The 24386-nt window shown below is 35.4% G+C and overlaps 1 protein-coding gene across 1 annotated transcript in view; it reads left to right on the forward strand.

Annotated features, from left to right (window-relative positions):
- The window catches only part of Crybg3 (crystallin beta-gamma domain containing 3), a 93906-nt gene that overhangs the window by 43171 nt on the left and 26349 nt on the right, over positions 1–24386 (forward strand). The window contains exons 8-16 of the mRNA XM_048346470.1: positions 1793–1929; positions 3087–3201; positions 4617–4652; positions 7774–7907; positions 10545–10671; positions 15818–15960; positions 16080–16206; positions 16989–17021; positions 22972–23081. Of these exons, the coding sequence (XP_048202427.1) occupies positions 1793–1929; positions 3087–3201; positions 4617–4652; positions 7774–7907; positions 10545–10671; positions 15818–15960; positions 16080–16206; positions 16989–17021; positions 22972–23081 (962 nt within the window). The remainder of the gene's footprint in view (positions 1–1792; positions 1930–3086; positions 3202–4616; positions 4653–7773; positions 7908–10544; positions 10672–15817; positions 15961–16079; positions 16207–16988; positions 17022–22971; positions 23082–24386) is intronic.

Raw genomic sequence — 24386 nt, forward strand, 5'->3', positions numbered from 1 at the left:
CAAAAGACCATTTGAAGGTTGACAAATGACTGCGCTGGACATTTCTAGCTATTTTTAAAGAGAAATTTTAGAAGGAAATATGCCTTTATATTAGAATGGTGATTCTATATTATGCTTGCTTAGTACATTGCATTACAAATTAATTTTCTGAAAACAGGTTTAATAAATGTACTTGTTTTTTATGTGTTTTTAAGGAAAGTAAAACATTTTGTAGGGATTGGTAATATACAACAAATGTAAGCTGTTGTTACTCTAGTTGTCTATGTTCAGTATCTTATTTTTCACCTAAACAACTTAACTTTTGGAGAATAATTGTGACATCATATTTTAAGTATTAAATTTAGTTTTAGTTTTACTGAATTTGCTAATGTGATCCTAGATATGTTGTATGTAAAGGCTGAAGAATACTTTCATAGTCTAGTTAGCATCCTAAATTGCTTCGTATATTAATTAGAATGATTGAGAACTCAGTTTGGGGAAAAGTTAAAAGGGTTTTTAGAAGTGCAGTTTTAAAATTGTAAGCATACACTTATAATACAATTGTTAAGTCTCTAATAAGTGCTACCTCTGATATTACGTTTACCTACTAGTTCAAATGTATCCATTTGAATTTCACAATGTCATTGGTGAGAAATATGCTACTGAAGCTTGAGTTACATCTTCAGTATTGCAATAGATTGTGTGTTGGGACAGAAGGAAGTCTTTAATGTATTAGAAAGGGAAAATAATTGTGATTTTTATTTCTTAAGAAAGTTTGAGGTCTTTTTCAGTTTTAACTTGACTATTTTTGTAAGAGTTTCATATAGCACAATGGGGATAGCTCTCTCTTTAGTGAAGAGGAGGGAAATGTCTGCAGAGCTTACAGAGGCCAGCCTGGGAGTGGAGACCAGGACAAGGAGACCAGGTGACTGAAGAGATGTGGGAGATGACTGTGGATCAAGATACTGTGGAAAAGCAAATAAAAACATGGACTTGGTGTGACTGAGTCTTAGACCAAGGAATGTCACAGAAAAGTGGTATTGTAACAAGATCAGCTGTGGAAAGTGTAGTCCATGCTTGCCCAGTGGTTAGATCCATTACTGAAGTTTGGTCCACCACAGTGAGAACAGATAAGAAGAAATAAGCACAAGTGAAATGGGAAAGGAAGGTCTGACAGGAAAGAGTGACAGTGGGGGGGGGGGTCTCATTTTATAATCAACTCTAGTGTAAGGTTTCATAATGCTTTTTCCCCCTTTTTAAATCAAACCAACATGCACTGAATAAAGTTCCACAAGTAGGAAAACAGATTTCCTTTCCCCACACCTCTAATTCCTACTTCTTTTGTCAATGTAAATTAGATAAACACTCTGTAGGAGTAATGCCTCTCTATTATTTATTTTTTATGTGCCCCATGAGATCAGCTTTTATTTAACTCCCTTCCTCTTCTACAGCTTTGTTTTGCTTTTAAGAAGGAAGGTCTGTGGACTGTTGGTACTCAAATCCTTGGGTAACTCTGAGCATTGCTTATTGGGACAAGTGTTTTTTAACACAGAGTAGAAACCCTCTGGGCAATAATTTTCTTCCATCAATAATATTTATAGTTTTGAAGTTAGTGACATGATCCCATAGAAAAACGTATTCAAATAAATGAACAGATTAGAGAGCAACACTGTTTCCTTTATGCTTTTTGTGCGTGTATAAAGAAATTCCATTGAACAATGAGCATAATTGTTAGTGTATGTCCAGGGTGGTTGGAATACTAGCCTGTGTGTCTCTAGATTATTTCAAAGTCAAATTACTTTTCTCCCCACAGGATTGCAACATTCCAGAGATAGAGCTATGCCTGAAGTCTGACCCAGCATGTTGTCCTATCTACATACAACGAGCAGTCCCCAATTTGGAAGAATTGAATATCCCCCAATTCATGTCTTGTACTGTCAAGTCAGGAGTGTAAGTATCAGTTTTCCTTCATTATAGTGATGAATGGCTACCTACGTAAATGTTTTTGCTTCATTTTTCAATAGATGACAAGTTTCTGAAGTTTTCGTTAATTTCATTTATGCTGCTGAATACTCACAAAAAGAATACCTCAGGGTTTAAAACGGGTTCTGTCTTTCTTGGGATCCAATTAAGGCTCTTTGATATATGACTTGCATGATCAAGCACAGAATCCTGAGACATAGTTCTTAGTTGATGGACCCATGTCTTCTAACACACTTTGAAACTGAGAAATAAAAGCATGTCTCTGGCCTAAAATTCTAGAGCCTTAACTATTTCTAAGTGTGTTAAGTGCTGAAGCCTGCCCAGTACAAAGACACATTTCGTATTCCTACAAGGCAGTTGATGTTAACTTCATTGTTGTAGATGATTCATCCCTGGCTATCAGCCGGTAAGCAAGGATCTCATACTATGCCTCTCTGATTTCAAAGGTTATCTGTGGTACCTGGGATCTGAGTTTACTTCTAGGTCAGTGCCAGATGGATATGAGGTCTGGGGTTCCTGACTGAGTGGATCCCTCTTTGTCTCTTCCATTGTGTTAGGTAGCTCCAGTGGTAGTTGTTGTAGTATTTGGAGTTCTCTATAAAACAATAGCCTTTGTGTCTTCTAACTTGGAACTAAAACTTTGCAGCAGTGGGAGTGATTGGCCTCTTCATAAAAGATATTTGTAATTATCCTGTTGTCCTGAAAGATAGATTTATCTATTGGGAATGTTATCACAAATACTAATCCTGAGGCATCCAAAAGAACTAATATCAATTCTAAAAATATGGGTCACCATAGAATATGCCTAATGGAATCCCTGTCTTTGATAATGAGGTGTAAAGATATGGTTTTCATTTTTTTATTATATCCTTCTTGAATTAAAGGTTGTCACATGTATTAGGAGGAAATTCTAAATAAATAATGTCTAATACTTGGAAAACAGACTTACAAGATGGTATATGAATATTAACTCTTGTTATATTCCATCTGGCTAATCATCTTGCTCTTTTGCTAGTGTAATTCTGTGATTGGAAAATTTAAAATTTGGTACTTGTTTCTCTTCATCACAAATAATATGGCAATGTCATTATCATATTTTAACCATTCATTTATTCCATATTTAGTTGGCTTGCCTATTCAGACATTAATTTTAAGGGTCAAGCTACAGTTTTGGAGGAAGATCAAGGCCTCCCTGAGATTTCTGCTTCGGAGATGAAATCATTATATCCACTTCAAATGGTAAGTAAATTCCAAAGGAAGCATTTTTTAAATTTGATTTTATTTTCAAGGTTATGTACAGAGGGATTACAGTTGCATATATAAGGTAGGAAGCATTTCTTTCTTCAAGTGCCTGTGGATCTAAAATCAAGTAGTTGTGATCATTACTCATGCATCTCAGTTTCAAGAAATGGATATTAGTACTATTCAGTTGTCAAACTATACATTGTTTTTCTGTTTCTACTATACAGATAATCTAAATTTACTCTATATTGAACCAAGTTTACTATGATGCATGCTATTTCCTCATAATGCTCTGTGAAAATTCTAAATAATTAATGAAATTCTGAATTTCTTTTGTTGCTGCTCATTAGAAAATTAGTTGTGGTAAATTATATTCTTCCACTTCAGTAGTAAATGATAAGCCAGGCCTAAATAATAAATGGGTAGTTCTGTCAATGTTTACCTTTTAAAGATTAAAGAAGTGCATGATGTTTCTTTCTGTTGGAAACATTTTATCTGGAGGCAAAGTGTTCAACTAAATATTGGCTGCATGCTACAATTATTTTTTTTTGCTCCCGTTTCTTTTTCAAAATCGAACCTTGGACAAATTCAGAAATCTTAAGAAATATCATAATGTAGATTAGCACTGAAATCAGAAAACCACAGAATTATGAATTTGTGACAAAAGGATTGCTTTTTGTGCCATACAACGTTAATGTTACAAATAACTGTAAATAGGATTAAACATGATATTGGAACATAGAAGGGCTCATTGTTATTTTAGGTTAAAAATTGCAAGTACGTGTGGGGGAGACTTGAATAACTCCTGTAAAAATCTACTCTGCCAAATGTGACATTTAAATCTACTAACATTTCTAGTCTTCTGTGTTGGATATTCTCCAGTACGATTAAATATTTAATTGGTCCCCTGGTGTCAAGGACGATATCTTCCTTGTAATTGTTATAATCTCAAACATAAAAAAAAAAAAAAGATTTTTGCCCCATCTACATTGCTGCAGAAACTTCTGGCTTGGGCATTGTAGAATTCTCTTATTCAAAGTTAAAATTTTATATAACTTGAATTTGATGGCTGTGTAGTCTTAATGAATTAGGGTTTTTTTTCCCCTGGTACTAGGGATTGAATTTAGGGCCTGCCTCAGCACCTTAGCCTTTTCAACTCAACAGTGAGGTTGCACTACTTCAGCTATAGCTCCACTTCAGTCTGCTAGGTTGTTAATTGGAAATGAACCTTTCCTGGGGTTTCTTGCCCAGACTGGCTTCAAACTATGATCTGCAGATCTCTGCCTCCAGAGTAGCTAGGATAAGGCATGAGCTGAGTCTGACACTAATTAGGTTTTTTAATAGCCTATATGTCACTTTCAATTATTAAAAAAATCTCCATATCTTATATTAAACTGTCTTTTTATCTTTAGGGTGGTCTAAAAGTGGAAATGCCCATGAACTTAAAGGTAAGTTTTGAGCAGATTTTTTGTAGTAGGGGAAAAAAGACTGAATAGTAAGCTTTTAAATATTTTTTTTCTTTTTAATTTAATTTCATTTTCAAGGTGATGTACAGAGAGGCTACAGTTACATCCATAAAGTAATGAGTACATTTCTTATCGAACATGAACATTGGTCCCCCCCTCATTTTTCTCCCACTTCCCCTTCCCCTAAGCTCCTCCCCCCAAGTTGTAAAGTTCATTTCCAAAATATTGTATATCTGAGTATATAATACCTAGCTAATAGATGTTAGTTGATGAGAAGCAATAGACTATTTGGTGAGGGCTCCAGCTGGTGTTATTAATGGAGAATGTTCTTACTATGTAGTCTGTAGGTCTCAACTCTCTCAAATAAACCATGTCTTTTATTTGGACCACAGTACAATAGCATCTACTCTATAACAATATTTTATGAGTGATGCTCAGAGAGAGGATCAAGGCTAATAAGGAAATACAGGACAGCTTTTATAGATAAATGTCATTTTTTAAGTTTGATTATCTGAAGGGAAGATTAGAAACAATGAAATCATGGGGGCCGTGGTGCAGTACATTTGGGAAAGCAAACAAGATTTAGAGTTTAACATGTAACGTGTGTAAAGATGGGTAGGAACTGGATGCTGGTGGCTCACACCTGTAACTCAGGAGGCTACGATCTGAGATCTCGGTTCAAAGCCAGCCTGGGCAGGAAAGTCCTTGTGAGATTCTTTTTTTTTTTTTTCAATTCTTCAATTGAATTAAAATATATTTCCTAGTTCAAATATTTTTGTACTGGAAATTTAGGTGCCATAACTAAATTCTCTTTTATTCTCATTTTTTTTTATTCTTATCTCCAATTGACTGTTCAAAAAATGGAAGTAGGGAAGGGGGGAAAATGAGGGAGGAGGTAACAAATTGTATAAAAACTGTACCCACTGCCTTGCATATGAAACTGTAACCCCTCTGTATATCACTTTGACAATAAATAAGTAATAATTTTTTAAAAATGAAAGTAGAACTTTCATTCAAAGTGGTAGATCATTAGCCTTGAACAAAAGAACTCAGGAACAGCACCCAGACCCTGAGTTCAAGTTTCACAACCAACGCAGAAAGGAAAGGAAAAAAGACAGGAAGAAAATCAATACGGTAATCAAGTTGCACATAAACTTCTTGGAGGTGTGAAATAGCACCTGCAGCCAGAGGCAAGTCTTGAAGTGAGGAACCATTCATCTTTCTCTCCAAAATAAGACACTACTCCAGCCCTCCAAATTCTGGGCTTCTTCGTTTATGAAATTAACTATCATCTTCTCAGTCACTTAGAGGTGTCTGACTATATCTACTGTACACTGACTTTATGTTAAAATCATATGTACTTTGAATTTAATCCCTGGATTTCACTCTAAAAGACACTATTTTGTCTGGGATGTGGTCAGAAATTTTCAGAACCCTCTCAAGTGATTTGAAAATGAAGCCAAAGTTACAAATTAGCCATCTAATAGATGCAGAATTAGCGATGACAGTCTGAGGGACTCCTGTTTTGTTTTCCTAGTTTTGTGATTCATAGCTTCAGGTTTGACAGGCTGGGTCTTACTTGGGCATTTGCAGTTCAACAGGTTATAAGCATATACAAATGGATTTATCATCATCATAAATAATCACAATTGCCATATTGTGTGGTATTCATTGACATTAATAATGATAGCTTACTCACCAAAAAATACCATGTCATCACATGTAACAGTGATTAAATCCATATATATACTGTGTGTATATACATATATATATTTAATTTCAAAGATGATCAATATTTTTTTTCAGTGTGTAAAATGTTAAGGAAATAATGAGGTTGTAACTTCTGGTTTTTTATATTTAAGTATGGTATGGTATTCATCAAGATCTTGTATTTCTAATTGTGGATAAATACTCCACTGGCCAAGAAATTGGACTAAGGGATAAGCTGTTGACTGATTAAAGATGTTATCATTTGAGAAATAATAAAATAGCAATAGGAGAGAACACTGGACAAAATCAAATTTGAAGTAAAAGCTATACTATAAATTTGTTTTGAACTGTACTCATTGCACTAGGCCTAAATTTTCTTAAACCAATTTAATTTTTAACTTATATTTTCAGCTACTTTTAAGTATTGGTACAAAAGTATTTCAATTCAATATTCAGTTTATAAGCTAATATACAGTTAACAAAATGCTCATCATATTAGAAAGTTTTGTATTTAAATTAAAAACTGTATGTGCCTGTTTCTTCTTAATGGTTATTAATGATCATAGGAAAAGTTAATGTTATAATACGGTATGTTTCTGAATTCAGTAATTTATTGTTATACTCTGGAAGCTTTTGTGACATTCTGGTTCAACACCATGAGCTTGGTAGGCTGGTGTTCAACCAATTGAATCAAGCCTCTAACCCTCATTTTTTCAATACTGAGGTTTGTAAAGCTTTTATATATTATGCGGGAAATTCAATAGATATGAAGCATACCTGTAGTCAATTCTAAACAAAGGAATAAGTGTATAAATATAATTCAAGAAGTCATTTATATGAGAATTTAGCCTATGAGATAGACACAGGATTTGGATTCAGAGAGCAATTTAATCAGATTCAGGTATGAGATTTTGGTTATGACCATAGCTTTTTTTTTTTTTTTTTTTTTTTTTTTTTTTTAAATTCATGGAGCTTTGAACTCAGGGCCTTGGCACTGTCGTTTTTTTTGTGTTTTTTTTTTTTTTTTCCCCAATGCTAGCACTCTACCACTTTGAGCCACAGCACCACTTCCCATTTTCTGGAGGTTCATTGGAGATAAGAGTCTCAAGGGCATTCCTGCTCAAGCCGGCTTTGAACTGCAATCCTCAGTTTCAGCCTCCTGGATAGCTAGGATTATAAGTGTGATCCACCAACACCCAACTCATGACAGTACCTTCATGATGATAATAACTCAGTTCATTTGTTAATACTAGCACTGTGTTGTATTGCAAACCTATATTAATGGAAAAAATATGGTGGTGCCTACTAATATTGTGGTTTTCAATGTTAAGTAAGTCAGAATGTATCTCTTCTAAAATGTTACCATGTTAAATAATGTTTTCCTGTTTTTCAGGTTATTATTTATGAAAAGCCTCACTTCTATGGACAGGCCAAAGAGTTTAGTGAGCATATAGATTCTGTTACTAATTTTTTAGAAAATGATAGTGATTTCAAGGCGATTGGATCAATTCGTGTCATCGGTGGAGTGTGAGTGTCATATTTTCAACATTTAACATAGTAGTAGTTTATTTTTGAAAAGCAGTATAAAAACTGTGAAAAATAGAGCAAAAGCAACCAGGCTTAATCTAAAGCTCAATGCCTTTTTGTAATACAGAAAGTGAAAAACCATTAAGAATTAGTGATTTTGAAATAGAAACGATTTTATATATTTAGTCTAAAAATTCAACACTTAGCATATCTAAACATAGCTTAGAAGATAAAATTATGAGAGAAAATTAATTTTTCATAGATTGTAAACATGAGAAAAAAACCATTTTGACCCTATTCTCTATTTAGATCTTAGTTGACTTTGACCGTGAGCACACTCACCCCCCCCCCTCCTTTTTTAATTAAAGGAGTAGTTTGGATTGTGTGTTTCCAACATCAAGAGTTTTTGACACTAGTGGACTTTTGTCTCTGAACTGCTTTTGAGGAAACACTGTAAGGACCCCTGCCTAACCATCATTGCTGCCATCCAGCCCTAATGAACAGTTAACAGAAGCAGAAACCCTAGAAAATCGGTGTCTTGACTGCAATGTGCCCTTGTGTTCATGTTCTGACAAATAAAGCCACGAAGAAGAAATTTTCCTTAAAGCTTATTTGCCATTGTCAACCAGGTGCCAGACCCTTCAGAAACATTTCCTTTTGTCTGTTGTTACGATTGGGTATTATGGAATGTAGCTTCATTTTAATTTTAAGTGTATCTCTTAGTATTTGCTGTGACATCATGCAACTTGTTTGTGCTTCTCTAGCAAATGATGGTACTAAATGTTTTATTCATAAGCATATGAATAACTCATAGTCATAGGTTACTTAATGCAACCTACTTAAGGGTCTATATATACAGACTTAGACATCACAGATTTTGGCAACAAGTTAATCATGTAAGCAGTGACTGAAATGTTAGATATATAGGTTATATTGATAATTGGTCTGACATGCTAATAATTTTATTATTTAGTCTCCATTACAAGAGCAAATGGTTAAAAGAGCAAAGGCTGTTTGGATGAATGTTTTATGCCATTGTATTTATTTGTAGTCTTCTCTGGTTTCTGAGCACACATGCTTCTTGTTAATTGCTGTAAGATTTTTTTTTTCCTTTTCCTCCCTTGGGGATTTAAATGTTTTCCCCATTAACTAGATAGATTTAAAACTAGTTTTCAGTTTCATGGAAAATTATCTGGTAGAGTTCAGTATTTATTCTCTAAGATTTTTACAACTGTTTCATAAAACACCCAAGAAAATATGACCTGCTATATCATATATCCACTTACATTTTTATTTGACAGTTATAGGGAAATAATTTGATATTCCCACTTAAAAATGACTAGTTGACTTTATTTTCACTTTTTTTATTCCTTCTGCTTTTCTAAATGTTTAGTTTTGTCTGTAGACAGAACATTTTTGTCCCACATGGAAGCAAGAAGATTAATAATGATGGAAAGAGTACTGCTGTGTGCCATATGAAAACAATTCTACTTTTTGTATCTTCACAACTATAGTAGGGGTGAGCTAAGGAAAGACAATGACCAGCATTGGGCTTCTTTTTTGTCAGTGTCTAGCATTAAGAACAGTCTCACTTGTAGTCTCCCCAGTGGAACAGACCAACTCTGACTACACATATAGATAAAGGCTAGTTTTAATACATTGTTTTATGAAGCATCTATGCCCGCATTTCATTAGATACTGTTGATTACCCTACAGGAAAGTTAAGTTTCATGAAGGAGCTTAACAACTCTTGATGTTTATCAGTGTCCTGTAGTAATCTTTTAACAGAAGTCAGTAAACCTGCCCCTAGAAAGTGCTCTCTGTCACAGTGCTTCCTGTTACCATGGTGACCACCTATAAAATAGTGAGATCAGCATTTCCCACCCACAAAGATTTATATAGAAGTCTTTGTACACATGTAAAGCATACCATTTCCAGTCTTTGGTAAATATTCCTGTATTGTGTTTTTGATCACAGCCTGGTGAGAGTTTCCTTAAACTCTGAACAAATGTTTATTAAAACAGTATTTCTATGTTTCCAGAAAGGGTTAACCAGATTATCTTGGAATCTCAGTGTGAACTGGTAACTTTTTCTCATTGGCTGTATGTGTTTTCTATTCTTTTTCTGTTTGGCAAACTTTTCTGACCATGGTGAGATATGGTAACAAGTCACTCCACCAACAATTAATGCAATTATTGCAATTTTACAATTAAAAATTTTTTTTTTTTTTTTTTTTTTTGCCAGTCCTGGGGCTTAGACTCAGGGCCTGAGCACTGTCCCTGGCTTCTTTTTGCTCAAGTCTAGCACCCTGCCACTTGAGCCACAGCGCCACCTCTGGCCATTTTCTGTATATGTGGTGCTGGGGAATTGAACCCAGGGCTTCATGTATAGGAGGCAAGCACTCTTGCCACTAGACCATATCCCCAGCCCTACAATTAAAATTTTTATAGCCTTCAAACTATAAAAATTACTGATCCATGAAGCACACACCATTTATCTGTCTTTGTAAATGGAAAAGCTGTGGTTTATTTTCAGTTTGTGGAAATGAATAACTATATGCATTATCACGATTTTCTCTCCTTGGCTTTCTTGAATAGTTTTATTAATGGCTCACTTGAGTGTCCTCTGTATTTCTAGGTGGGTTGCCTATGAAAAAGAACATTTTAAAGGTCAGCAGTTCCTACTTGAAGAAGGAGACTTTGAAGACAGTAATGCTTGTGGGGCATTATGTGGCCCCATCTTGTCTTTCCGGTACTTGCAAGCTGTGAGTTTGCTTCCTTAGTTTAATTTTCTACTGTTTTATCTTTTCATCACCTCTGATAGAGCATAGGTTATAGAATGTTTCTAGCACCTGAGAATATTAAAACTAAACTCAACATGACTTGCTTGTTTTCCTTAACTACTAAAATTATTATAATTTTTGTTTGCTTTTCACTGTTGATAAAAATTACATTTTTTTTAAAACTTTGTTAGATATATTGTACTAGGTACTGGGCACAAAGACTAAATCCCAGCAACCTAGAGCAGATAATCATACAGGGAAATTGACACATATATAAATGTTTGATAATGTTTGACTGTGACTGAATTAAGTACTTCAGTGTACTTAAGTAAAGGTCATTCAGTTATCCCCCACATAGAGAAGGATGTGTAGAAAAGATTATAGTTAAGCCTAAGCTTTATGTTTAGGAAAATTAGAGAATTCCTAGTTGGAGGGGGCAGGGCAAAGGCAAAGTTAGTTGCTATTTACCAAAAGGTTAACCCATGTGTAAAGTCATGATTATAAGCTCTCTAGGTCTACTTAGCAATGTCGGGAGACATTTTGGGTTCTCATGTAAGTGCTGGGGGGAGGGGTACTGACATCTAGTGAGTAGAGACTACGGATCCTGCTATGTTCCTGTAACAGAAAGGACAGCTCAACAATAAAGTACTATAGAATGCAAAATGCTAATGGTGCTAGTAGAACTGTACTGTGTTTAGGGAAAGGCAGTTAAGTCAGGTTATTATGCAGATTATGAGATAAAATAATCACAGAGCCAATGAATAAAGGGCCTAGTGCCCTGTTGAAAAGTACAGACATTTTTTTTAAAGTTGTTCAGAAGCTACAGTGGACTTTAGATCTAGAACATGATTAGGTAATGGCTTAATCTTTGTGCTAATGGTATCAAAAAAAAGTATGAGATAAGGGAGGTATGCTTAGAGGTAAGAGGTCCATAATGTTACAAGACTGTAGGTAGAAGCTGGTGAAAGCACAAAGGGATGACTGATGTTAGAATTCTAAGATATTGCTTATTAAAGTGCTGCTTATTCTGACCAGCCCCATGCATTTCTTTAATCAATCTAGTAGGGGATGTGTTCCTGTTGTTCATATGTTGCCACTGCAATGTCTTCCTGAAACGATCTTTACTTTCAGCCATCTGCAGTGGTCTATGAAGCCCTTCTTGTTTGAATTGTTTATGAAGGGTAAGCATAGAGTTCACATAGACTTTAAATGAGCACTGGAATTGTGGGTTTTTTGCCATTTAGATTTGTATATTTTGGGCCCAGAAACAGCTCAAAGGGGAGAACAGCCAAAGGAGAGAAGCAGGACAAACGATAGAGGAGCATTTTATATTTTCCATAAGTGATCCTTCTCAGTAAGAGTCAGAAACAAAAACAATGTCTACCTGAGAGAAATAGAATACAGTTCACTGAAATTTGAATACTGGGATTGCTTTAACAATAATACATGTATACCTTTAAAATTGTGCTTAATTTTAATTTGCAAGGGCCACAGATTTTTCTCACTTAGCCCACACCTGACATGATCACTAAAAGGCAAAGAGGATAAATAAAATATGACAGCCTCCCTCTTCCTTAGGTCACTGTGATCATATGCATTGAGGAAACAATGGATCATAATTCAGATCATTTTCTACCCAATATTAAATAATTTTTAAAATTCTCAAGTTATTTAGAACAGAGAGTTGGAGAGGAGCTGATGCTAACAATATTTAGAAATGAACAAGTTGGTGTCTTTATATGATGCCTGGGAATAAAAACAGCCAGATAAAAACACAATCACTGGCTGAAAATGATAAAAGGGGATATAGGCAGGATCCATAATAACATGTTAGAAAAATGGCATAAATGAGCAGCTTAATTTCTGCTCTACACCAAAGTTTTGGGTATATAAAAATGACATAGTTTTTATGTAGATAATTAAAAATACCCTTTAAAGAAAACTTCTGTCCTGTCTTTAAATTTGATTTTAAAAATTATGTTAATATGACTTGGGATATAGCCTAGTGGTAGCGTGCTTGCCTCGTATACATGAAGCCCTGGGTTTGATTCCTCAGCACCACATATGTAGAAAAAAACAGAATGGCATCATGGCTCAAGTGGCAGAGTGCTAGCCTTGAGCAAAAAGAAGCCAGGGACAGTGCTCAGGCCCTGAGTTCAAGCCCCAGGACTAGCAAAAAAAAAAAAATTAAGATAATAGTTGTTAGCTTACAGTGAAAGACTTCATCGTAATCTTTATAATAATCCAGTTTCAGTACTGTGCTGAATGGTAGAGCTATTATTGCAGGGCAAGTATATTGTCCTGTATAGCCCATGTCATATTCATTTCCATTGTTCCAAATGGTTAGAGTTAAAAAGCACTTTGATGATGGAAAATGAGATTACATTCAATCAAACTCTTATATTACATTTGTAGCTATTTATATAGTGTCCCACTGTAGGCCAGTATACATATTTAATAAATACATAAATATTTACATGACTTCCAGAGACAATTGCATAATTCAAATTAATTATGTTCACTACAATATATTCCAAGGAATCATACTAAAAATGAGTGCATAGACAACATAGAATTTACATATGTATTGTGACAATCCTTAGAAAACTCGACTGAGAAGTTACATTTTGGACAATTGTGCATTCTTCAGACACAGCATATAGGGAGGGACTTCTTTTAGCCTTGTACCTATGCCAGTGCTAGAAAATTAATAGGTGGGGCAAATGTGAGATATCTTTTCCCGTTGAAATTCTCACATCTCTAACCTAGAAGGAGAAAAGCATAGCATTTATGATCTCAGTTGAAGTAATATAAAATAAATAAGAAGCCATAAAAGCTACAAAATGCAGTATCATTTTCACATATCCTTTGTGTAGCACATGGAACACTTTGGATTTACCGAAGTCAAATTTCAGACATGTTTCTTAGGGATACTTAGGGATAATATAGTTTATATCATGGAGTGCTGGAGAGGACACAAGAAAATTTTTCCCCATTCCAAATGAGTCATTTCTGATAGCTTGACTTGAAGTTGATTACTTTTAAGAAAGGAAACATGCAAAAGAAATACAGCAGAATCTGGGCTTCAGAGGTTAGGGAATTTCATTTGTTGGCTTACTCAATAACACATTCTTGGTTTGCTTGTTGTACTTTTTGGCTTTATAGTAGCTTAACTTTTAAATTTGCTTTCACTATGAGTTTTTTAGACTTGGGAACTCTTTTTTTTTGGCCAGTCCTGGGCCTTGGACTCAGGGCCTGAGTGCTGTCCCTGGCTTCCACAGCGCCACTTCTGGTCGTTTTCTATATATGTGGTGCTGGGAAATCGAACCCAGGGCTTCATCTATACAAGGCAAGCACTCTTGCCACTAGGCCATATTCCGAGCCCAGACTTGGGAACTCTTTTTACATCTCTAAGAACAGGTGGCACCAAACAGAGAGCATTATTTCCCTTAAGTTAATGACAGATAGCTCTCCACATGCCACTTGTGTCTCCATTGAGTTGCTTACCTGGAGTTGCTTACATCAGGAGCTTGGGGGAGGGAGATGGATAAGTCAGGTGAGGAATTTTATGGAATTTAAAAGTAATCAAATTACTGATCCTTGTGGCTTATTTTTGGATCTGGAGCAACTGTTCATTTGTTTTTTTTCAAATGGTAAGTAGTTCTGTATTAAACTGAGAGCTCCATCATTCTTCATTCTTTTCAAGCAGAAGAACTCCACTTAAATCTGGAGTCCTTTCAGTGTTTTTGAAGCAGAACCAGGAAAGTAGTGATGATAGCGATGAACTAACCTCATCGGGGCTTACACTAGACATTGCTAGAAACTAATTTGTTTTCCTTACCTGAACAATGCAGTTAAAAGATTTTGGGTATTTTTTTTTTTTCTGGTGCTGAAGATCAAACCACAAGCTCCCACACAAGCCACAGTTATACTCATTGAGTTACACTTAAGATGATTTTTTTCATTAAAAAAATTGTTATTTGAAATATGATATACAGAAGGGTTACCTTTTCATAATGAGTACATTATCTTCACCAAAAAAAGTGAAAATTGGGTTTAATTATTTTAATTTTTTCTTATTTACTACTGAAATTAGACTTTTTTTTGTAGGTCATAGGGCCTGAACTCAGGGAGTGGCCATTGTCACTGAGCTCTTTTACTCAAGACTAGTGCTCTAACACTTGGAGCCACAGCTCCACTTCTGGTTTTCTGGTGGTTGGTTGGAGATAAGAGTCTCACAGACTTTCCTGACTGGATTGGCATTGAACTGCAATGCTCAGATCTGAGCTTCCTGAGTAGCTAGTGCAAGTGTTAGCTACCAGTGCCCAGCTACACCTTTGTTTTTTTTGTTTTTTTTTTTTTTGGCCAGTCCTGGGCCTTGGACTCAGGGCCTGAGCACTGTCCCTGGCTTCTTCCCGCTCAAGGCTAGCACTCTGCCACTTGAGCCACAGCGCCGCTTCTGGCCGTTTTCTGTATATGTGGTGCTGGGGAATCGAACCTAGGGCCTCGTGTATCCGAGGCAGGCACTCTTGCCGCTAGGCTATATCCCCAGCCCCACCTTTGTTTTTAATATGTATCCTTTGTGAATAATCTGACACTTTACTGCTTATCCTAAATTTAGGTCTTAATGTTTTGCTAAGATATCTTTATTTTAAATATTAGTCACCAAACCTTATTATTATTTCCTTATCCTCATTTTGATTGCTTTTACAAAATGATCATTTTGAAGTCATTTTTTCTGAGTTCTCTGTAAAATTTAAGATCAGAGAAATCATCTTCCACCTTATCCACAGTATATTATATATTCAGTTTTGTCAAATGTAGTTTTGCTCTTGAGGCATAAGTGAGATTTACAGTTGATATTATATAACATCACTATAAGCCCCAGCAATTTAACACCTGTTGGCTAATTTCCATTTTTATAAATGTGTTATACTTTTTTAATAAAGCCAAATAAAGGTTTAGTTTTTTTCTTGGAACTCTGCAAGAGTGTTGACTATAAAATTTTTTCCCATACCTTTTAAAATTTATCCTACAGTCATTTATGTGAATACTATCTCATGAGTATGTGAAAATTGTATTAGGTAAAACAGTCAACAAAACTAAAGTTTCATCTTCCTCATTTTAGAATTTTATAGAATCTTCAATCACACTGTTTGAATCTGACCTTGAAAGTGGGAAGTTTATTGATATTACAAATCAGGACATTTCTGACTTGGAAGATATTGGCTATGGCATTGAAACAAGATCCATTCATGTGAAAAGTGGAGTGTAAGTTGTCCCCAACTCTTAAGAACCTTGAGAAATTCTTTGGTGTTTAAAAATCGTTGGTTTCTTGATTGTACATCATTTCTCTTCTTTTTTCTCCCCCTTTTTTCCCACCCCACTAGATGGGTTGCCTACCAGCAGAAATTCTATTGTGGAGAGCAGTACATTTTAGAGAAGGGGAAATACAAATGCTTTTTTGACTGGGGAGGATCAAATAATATAATCTTGTCAATTAGACCTGTCCAACTGGTAAGTGAAGGTTGACAATAACAAGTATCAGTGACATGTAAGTGAGATTGTTGAACTGTGTGTGTGTGTGCGCGCGTGCACACGCGCGTGCGTAGAAAAACATGAAGAGCTAGTAATTTGTTAAGAGCTCTGTAATTTGTTAAGTTCAATCATTCAGCAACATTTGTTTTGTACCTCTGATTTGTTGTACATTATGCTGATCACTGGAGATAAAGGATGAATAAAGCTTTCTTGATTGCTCTCTGTCTCCTCTGGAAGATAGATGTATGGATGACTAATTATGATTAGTGACAAAATGATGTATTTAAGCAGTGCTGAGGGAAAGAGGAAGGGAGTCTTGAATGAGCTGGTACTTGAAGACCATGCCATGGGAAAGAATGTATAAAGTGATATCTTACATGGTGAGAGTGAATTTTCTAAGCAGAAGGCATTCCACAAAGCAGGAATCATTTCTTTGTATACAAAGTCATATTGTAGACAGTTCAGGTTATCACAAACACTGCTCACCAGAATGCTACCTACCTAAGAGATTGTAGGCTGAATTCTTGTGGGCACTGGGTCCATTTTTCTTCTGGGTCCAATATTGCTAAAAATAGATTAGCTATGAATACTACAATTGTTATAAAAAGATTTAATAGGTTATTTGACAATTCTGGCCAATTCAAGGAATCTAATATACTAGATTACTAAAATTCTTTTCAGAGAATATTTTCAAAACTTGCAAAAAAGATAACTGAGATTATATGATTATATTTTTTTAACATTTAAATATATTTTTTTAGGAACCACTTGGAATAAATGAGCCGCCACATTGGGTAAGTTTAAAAATATTCTTATAATTGTTGGACTTAAAAAAAGACACCTTTATGTTCAAATCTTTGTCTTCTGCCCCATATTTCTGTGTGTCTGGGGGTGGGCAGTTTGTGTTGCGTTTGGTGCCTGTGGTCAGAAGCTTGCCTTTCCTTGTAGTTGTATTGGCCTGGATTTGTCACAACATCTTTCATTTTCTTCTAGGAGAGCTACCATGCTTGGCCATTTTAGTGTTTGAAATTGTCCCATTCTCTGTCTTTCCTGGGGCTCATTCATTCTTCATGTTACATTCTTGTTCACCCCTGCATGTCATGCCATTTTTGGAAGAGCACATAGCGTAAAGCCATCAATATCTTTGTGTGCAATACTATTGAACAGTTTGTGAAGTCAGTATTCATTTATTGATAGGAAAACTGAGGTTCAGAATGTAAGTGCTGTTGTCACATGGCTTAAGTAGCAAGGTATATGATTGCCAGTCCATGACTCCAAGGATAAGGCTTGCATTTTCAAGGTTTTACCAGAGAGGGTATAGTGTGGCAGTAGCAGAACCACCACAGAAGGAAGAGAGAATGGGAAACACTGTTTTCTCTCTTTCATTTTTAAATAACCATATTTATAACAGTTGCTGTCAAAATGCCAAATGTTGTGATTAATTTTAATTTGCTACCCTTACACAATGCTAAATCTTTTTTTCTCTGAATGTATGTGTGTTTTCATAGTCAAGTCAGTGTTTATATATTTTGGATCAGCTTAGTCTCATCATATATCTACTCATAATGGCTTGATGTTTTTATTGTTTTCTCAATAGCGAGGCCTACTGGGAACATTTCCCTTTATAATATAACTGAGTAGTTAAATTTAGACACATTTCCTGCCAGATCATTATTTTGAATCTTTGAAACCAACTGTGGATTTTTATCTTATTTTTCATATTTTTTATTGTTATAGTAAAGGTGATGTGCAAATGGGCTAGAGTTACATAAGTCAGGTAATGAGTACATTTCTTTTTGCACAGTGTCACTTCTTTGCTCATTTGCTCCCAGTTTTTCCCTCCTGACCCCTCTTCCCACAAGTTTTATAGGTCATTTTCAATATAGTATCTAGTGAGTATCACTGCTGTATTTGTTCACCTATTGTCCCACCATTTCTTGTGCTTTCTCCCAAACAGATAAACTTACATATAAAACAAATGGTACAGAAATCAAAAACAGTGACAAAGGTGAAAAACAAACAAAAAATATAAAGCAAAATAACAAAAAACTCTTATTTCCATTTATTGGGGTTCCTTTCAGTAAACATAATTTTTTATGATCATATGCACATAGCTTTGGAGCCTTTGTGATCCTCTCCTAAGAATATCCTTCTTTGGTCTCACTAAGTGAATGTTGAAAGTCCTGTTTTATTTATCAAGTCCAAATGTATTTTTTGTCCTTTTTTGTCCAATGTGTTCAAAAGAATTTTCTAGCATGAATCAAAATATCTGGAATAGAAAGGATTTGAACAGGACTCACTTGAAACGGCTTCTTTTTTGAGTTTTGAGCACAGATAAAACTTTCTACTTATTAAAGCTTTCTTCCTCTCAAAACTCCACCCTCCTTTTTTTTAAAATGGGCTTTGTTGTTTTGAACAGATTACTGGGAAGCTTTTTTTAAAATAGTATTTCCAGTTCAACTTGAAGAGAGAGGAAGCAACAGAAAACACCCAGTGAAATCAGCTTCATTGCTTTTTTTTTTTTCTGGATATAGCTCAGTTGATCTTGTGAAACGTTTCTGACAGTCATAATTGGTGATAGCCAGGTATTTAGTAACATGTGTACAAAGCCTTTTTTGTTTATCCAGTGTAAAGACTCTTGTTATTTTTCAGTTTGCCAAATTTTCAGCAGTTTTTCTTGTTTATATTTATTTACATATAAACAGATCTTCACTGTGTTCACATGGGTATTTTCCATGTGAAGAAGAGGAAGGAGGCAGTTATACTTCAGAGTTCAAGTCACAGAGGGAATTTTTTAAAAAAGTAGTGGTGATTTAAGTGGAACGTCTACTTAAGAAGTGGATGATTCAGAAAAGACATGTATAGAGATTAATATATGTCATGAGAGTTACAATAAAAATACTGTTCTTTATTCTGTGTTATGATGAGTCATGTCATACTGCCTGTTTTGAGAAGACTGTTTTTCTCCTAACGTTGAAGATTAGTCACTAAGTTCATTAGGAGAGTTTTACCATTGGTTGTCATCTTATTAACCTTTATGTTTTTCAAAGCCAAGCAAACACTGAGCAGTATATGGGCGATCTGCATGTTGCTGTCCTCTCTCTGCTTTAACAAGTCCTAAATATTGAAAATGAAACTAGATGAAATATATCACTCTAGAGTGAATTTAGGTTTTAAGAACTTGTAGTCAGGCTCTACTCAGGAGAAATTCAGGCAAGTTCCCCTCTCTGATACAAGGGAGTGCTTGGCATTCCAGGGCTTTTTTTCCCAAGAGTATTTACAAGTCAATTCTTTAAATATTGAGCCCCTGCTCTCTTTTGCATATAACTCTAGCTGAGAAAAAGGAATGAGATGTTTTGTTCTGTTAGATAATTTAGCCTGGTTGAATGTTAATGTGGTGGCAGACAATGCAATAGTATGGACACTCTTTTTAAAATTGGAGGATGGGGCTGTCAAGCAATTGCCTAGCATGTGTGAAGCATTGGCTTCAATCCCTAGCAGTGATATAAGGTGGAAAACTATATATAGGGGTAGGAAAGGACAGTCTTTATGGTTACAACAACCAGATAACCTTCATAAGACTCCAAATCCCAAAACTCTCAGGCAGAGCGATTTAAATAAAGTCTTCTATGGTCAGTAAAATACAATTATCATCACATATGTAATAGATATAAGAAATATGTATACAACCGTAAGACACAATAGGTGTGATGTAATAACAGAAAACAAGATTTTTCTTGGTGTTACAATCTGAAAGTGTGTGTGAGGGAGGTCCAAAGTGTTGGGGAAAAGCTAATTTAGGGACAAAAGGTTCTGTTTGAAATTAGTTTGGTATTGTAGTAAACAAAATGTCATTAAAAGATGGTGCTGATATTGTGGAATAAATTGAGCTTGGCATCTGTGTTTGGTTAGTAATGAAGTTCTTAAACTTTTTAGACTTGTTAGTTTGTCGAGACCTACTACCACATTTTCTTCCTAAGTGTAAGTTACACAGTAAAGCCCATGTCTGTAAATCATTATTATACAGTGATAATTTTTGCTTCATGGGGTAGTTTGAGGGTAGAAGAAATATAATAATGAATATGAAATACCTTGCCATTCAGTGTGAGGGGTCTTCTTTAGAATGTTCTTTCTTCTCTTTTCCCTTTCTTCCTTCTTTTCCTCCTTCTCTCATATACTTCCTTTTGGGGGAATGATGGGGTAAGTTATATTCATCTGACCCAGAGGGGATAGGTGTAAGAATAAAATTATTGGAAAATAACAAATTCATCACAAAGTAGAAACCACAATTGAAGTGCTACAATTAATAAGGACAAGGTAGGTTTTTAATATTCTGAGGAGGGTATGAAAGGGTTCAATTGTGGTGCCTTTCTTTATAATGTGGTCAGAATGAGGTGTTACTTTTGTGATGTAAGTCTAATGTTGAGTAAGCTACCTTCTGTATATCACTTAAGAAGTAAAAGGAAAATAAAAGTTAAGAACTAAACCTAGTTAAAAAATTGCTATTTTTAAGTACTTGTATAGAGGAGGTGCCATTTAATAAAGCAGTGCATGAATACAATGCTTCTTGATCAGTGTCACCCCTTCAACATTCTCATCCTTCTTCTACCTACCCCTTCTGTTGTCTTAATTGCAGTAAATACAATGAAATTTTAACTTTGTTTTTCTCCTTTATTTACCTATCCCTCTCCCTGGGCCCCACCCGACCCCTCTTGGAAGTACCCATTTGCTTTGTTGGGCTTTGACTTCATCTCTCTAAAAATTACACTATTCGACCTTTCTATAGAGTCTACTGTACTTCACTTAATTCGTTTGTAACCACTCACATACCACCCAACATGCTTACCCATAGAAAGAAAACTAGATTTTGAAGGACAAGTATACTTAAATCCATCAAATCAAAATGATGCTTCATAGCAAATTTCTGTGTATATGCATTTTAATTCTGAGTATGAAGATAGACCAAAGCTAGAGGTGGCTATAAAATACTGATAATAGACTAAGATTTGACATTTTATGGTTTCATGGTGAAATGTTGGAATATAAACCTCCCCATCACTTCAGTGGCCTCAGTTTTAACCCGGGGCCTTCTTGCATTCAGGTTAGGCCAAGTGTCATGATACCACTGAGCTACATCTCTAAGCCAAAATATACATCTAAAACTTATCAATCGGGCTGGGGATATAGCCTAGTGGCAAGAGTGCCTGCCTCGGATACACGAGGCCCTAGGTTCGATTCCCCCCCAGCACCACATATACAGAAAACGGCCAGAAGCGGCGCTGTGGCTCAAGTGGCAGAGTGCTAGCCTTGAGCGGGAAGAAGCCAAGGACAGTGCTCAGGCCCTGAGTCCAAGGCCCAGGACTGGCCAAAAAAAAAAAAAAAAACTTATCAATCTATAATTATTTCAACAAACTCAGAGTACACTTGAGTGAGACAGCTGTGGTCTGTTTTTGCATGTGTTTCTTTTTCTGATTCTTACTGTGAATTTAAACAATATAGGGAGTTTTTTTTTTCCAAGTTCAAAGAAATTTGCTTTTTCACCTCAGCTTTAATAGGCCTTTACATTTAAAAACTTGTCTCATTTTGCTCTCTCTCTTCCTTGCTATCTCTGTGTCCACTAGAAAGAAAAAGATCCTGTTGAAAACTTGCTACAGTGGAGATTCCCGGGATGTCCTAATGTTCCAAATGCAGTGTGGTTGCGCAACAGGGAGTCTATGTTGTGCTAGCCATAGTTGCAGGCCAGGGGCTGGGGGCAAGGAGGAGGGGGGGAGGGGGAAAGGGTGTTGAGGGGGCAGGGGGTGAGGGAAATTAGTTACCTCACTTTCCTGGTTTGGGCTGATCTTTGATAATCAGAACAAGCAAAAATCAAAGCCCAGAAAATAGTTCCTCTGAGAGGACTTTTGGGAAGATGAAGAGGGGAACATACATTCTTTGCTACAGTGCAAGTCTGTAGGTGCAAGGTGGACCTATGGACCATTCTGTTTCAAGCCTTCAGAGATTTATAGGGCTCATAATTTTTTCTTATTTTGATTCAAGCACACTAGAGTTGCTCTAAAGGGTAACATCTCTGAGCTTTCATAGATTTTTTTTCTCGACAAAAAAGACTGAAGTGGAAATGTAGTCTATAGAACTATATGCTATATGTTTAAGTTACTATCACGAAGAAAAAAAGCTGTAAGCAGAAATGCATGACACAGATGTCTTTGTGGATCACAAATCTTCCACTAATTCCATCATTATTATCTTCTCCACCATCTGCTCCAAAGCCCTTCCAGCTACTCTCATGTTCTTCTTCTCTCTTTTATTAACTGTGGATCAGGAAGATTTGGGGAGAGAAAAGGCACCCCCACTTTTCATACCAATCTCAATCTCTTTCTGGGATAGCACTTAATTGCTTCTTATTTTACATATTTAATCTCACCATAAGGGATAACAGTACTTCACACAATGGACACAAAACACATTTTAATTCAGGAGGGTTACTGTCTGATTAGTAAAATTATGTTCTGGCCATCTGTGCTCACAATTTGGTGCAAAAGATGAATGAAATAGTAAAGAAATGGTGACACCTCATTTTTGGAAACTTGAGAAAACATGATTTTAAAGAGAAAGCCATCATCCTTAACATTAACTCATGGATAATAAAGCTTGGGTACTATTCTGTTGAATTCTTAGTTTTTTCTTTGCTTGTGATGATGTTAAGCAATTATTTTATGTTTAACTATTATTATATTGTTCTTGTAGCTTAAAGTGTTCAATAAACCAGGGTTCCAAGGAGAATGTATAGATTTTATAAAAGAAATTGCTGATTTTGATTCATTCACGCCTTGTTCTTTTAAAGTTCTCCGAGGCTGGTAAGTGCACTTATTGAGTATTTTCTGCTATTACTTATTGATGGTATTTAAGTTTAGAGAGATTTGGATTCTTTTACTGTTTTTCATTTGCAGTTGGTTTAAATTTTTTTTCTTATACATCAATCAGCTGCTTTCTAGCCTTTATTGATTTTGCTGAATTTGTATCTTGAATCCTTAAAGATGAAAATAATTCTGACTAAACAACTTTTGGAGCATTTTAATATATAACCTTGGGTAGAATGGATCCTATTCTGAACCTCACTTTCCTTATCTGTAAAGGAATATCCATGATAGTATCTACCTCAAAGGATTCTTAGACACTAAAACTAAATTCTTGACTTAGCTCCTATGCCTATTAGCACTTTGTGGAAAAAAATATTGGCTGTGTACCACCTTCATTACATATAGACATGATAGTAAATTTTAATGTCACAGAGCATTTATATGATAATCAAGAACTAACCTGGTCTTGATATAGTACACACCTAGTGGTCTTAAAATATAGGACTAGAATTTAAACATGCCAAATATAAATTAATGATAGCTAATCATTTTTCTCTCAGGCTCCTTCTTCTCAGAAGGTCATGTTTTAACTATGCTTTTGGTGATTGCTATATTGAGCATAGCTTATTCTTGAGATATATATCTTTTGAAAAAAAATTACATTCGCTATTCAGTGCAGAGTAACAGATTTTATAAAATCTTGTGTGATTATAAACGTTTAACTTCAAGCTAGGCAAGAAGGGCTCGTGCCTGTAATCCTGGCTACTCAGGAGGCTGCAATCTGAGGATTGCAGTTTGATGCTGGCCTGGGCAGAAAAGTCCCCTTTAGACTCTTATGTCCAACTAACTACTCAAAAACTGGAAATGGTACTGTGGCCAGGTGGTAGAGTGCTAGCCTTGAGCACAAAGTGGCTCAGAGACAGTGTCCAGACCCTGATTTCAAGCCTCACAATATACAAAAAAAAAAAAAATCTAGCTTCTGTTTATTTATTGTGAACATAAGCTCATCATTAAGAAACAAGCTCATCATTAAGAAATGATCTATTTTATTGTTTCCCCCAAAAGAACTAATTTGGACAATTATTTGAAGATCACCATAATTCAATCCTAGATTTTGTACTTGAATTACCAAGTTGAAGAATGGCTTTTAGAATAATGCAAATTCCTTCTTATTTCAAATTTTAGCTCTTTTAGAGTAGGTGAATTGTGGGTACCACAACTAGTCTTCCTAATTCTCTGTCTTGTTGCCTATAAAATTAGAATATGTCTCCAATTCAATGAATTACTGAAGCCACAGAAAAA

Source organism: Perognathus longimembris, chromosome 5 (genome assembly GCF_023159225.1).
Source record: "Perognathus longimembris pacificus isolate PPM17 chromosome 5, ASM2315922v1, whole genome shotgun sequence".
Taxonomy (NCBI): domain Eukaryota; kingdom Metazoa; phylum Chordata; class Mammalia; order Rodentia; family Heteromyidae; genus Perognathus; species Perognathus longimembris.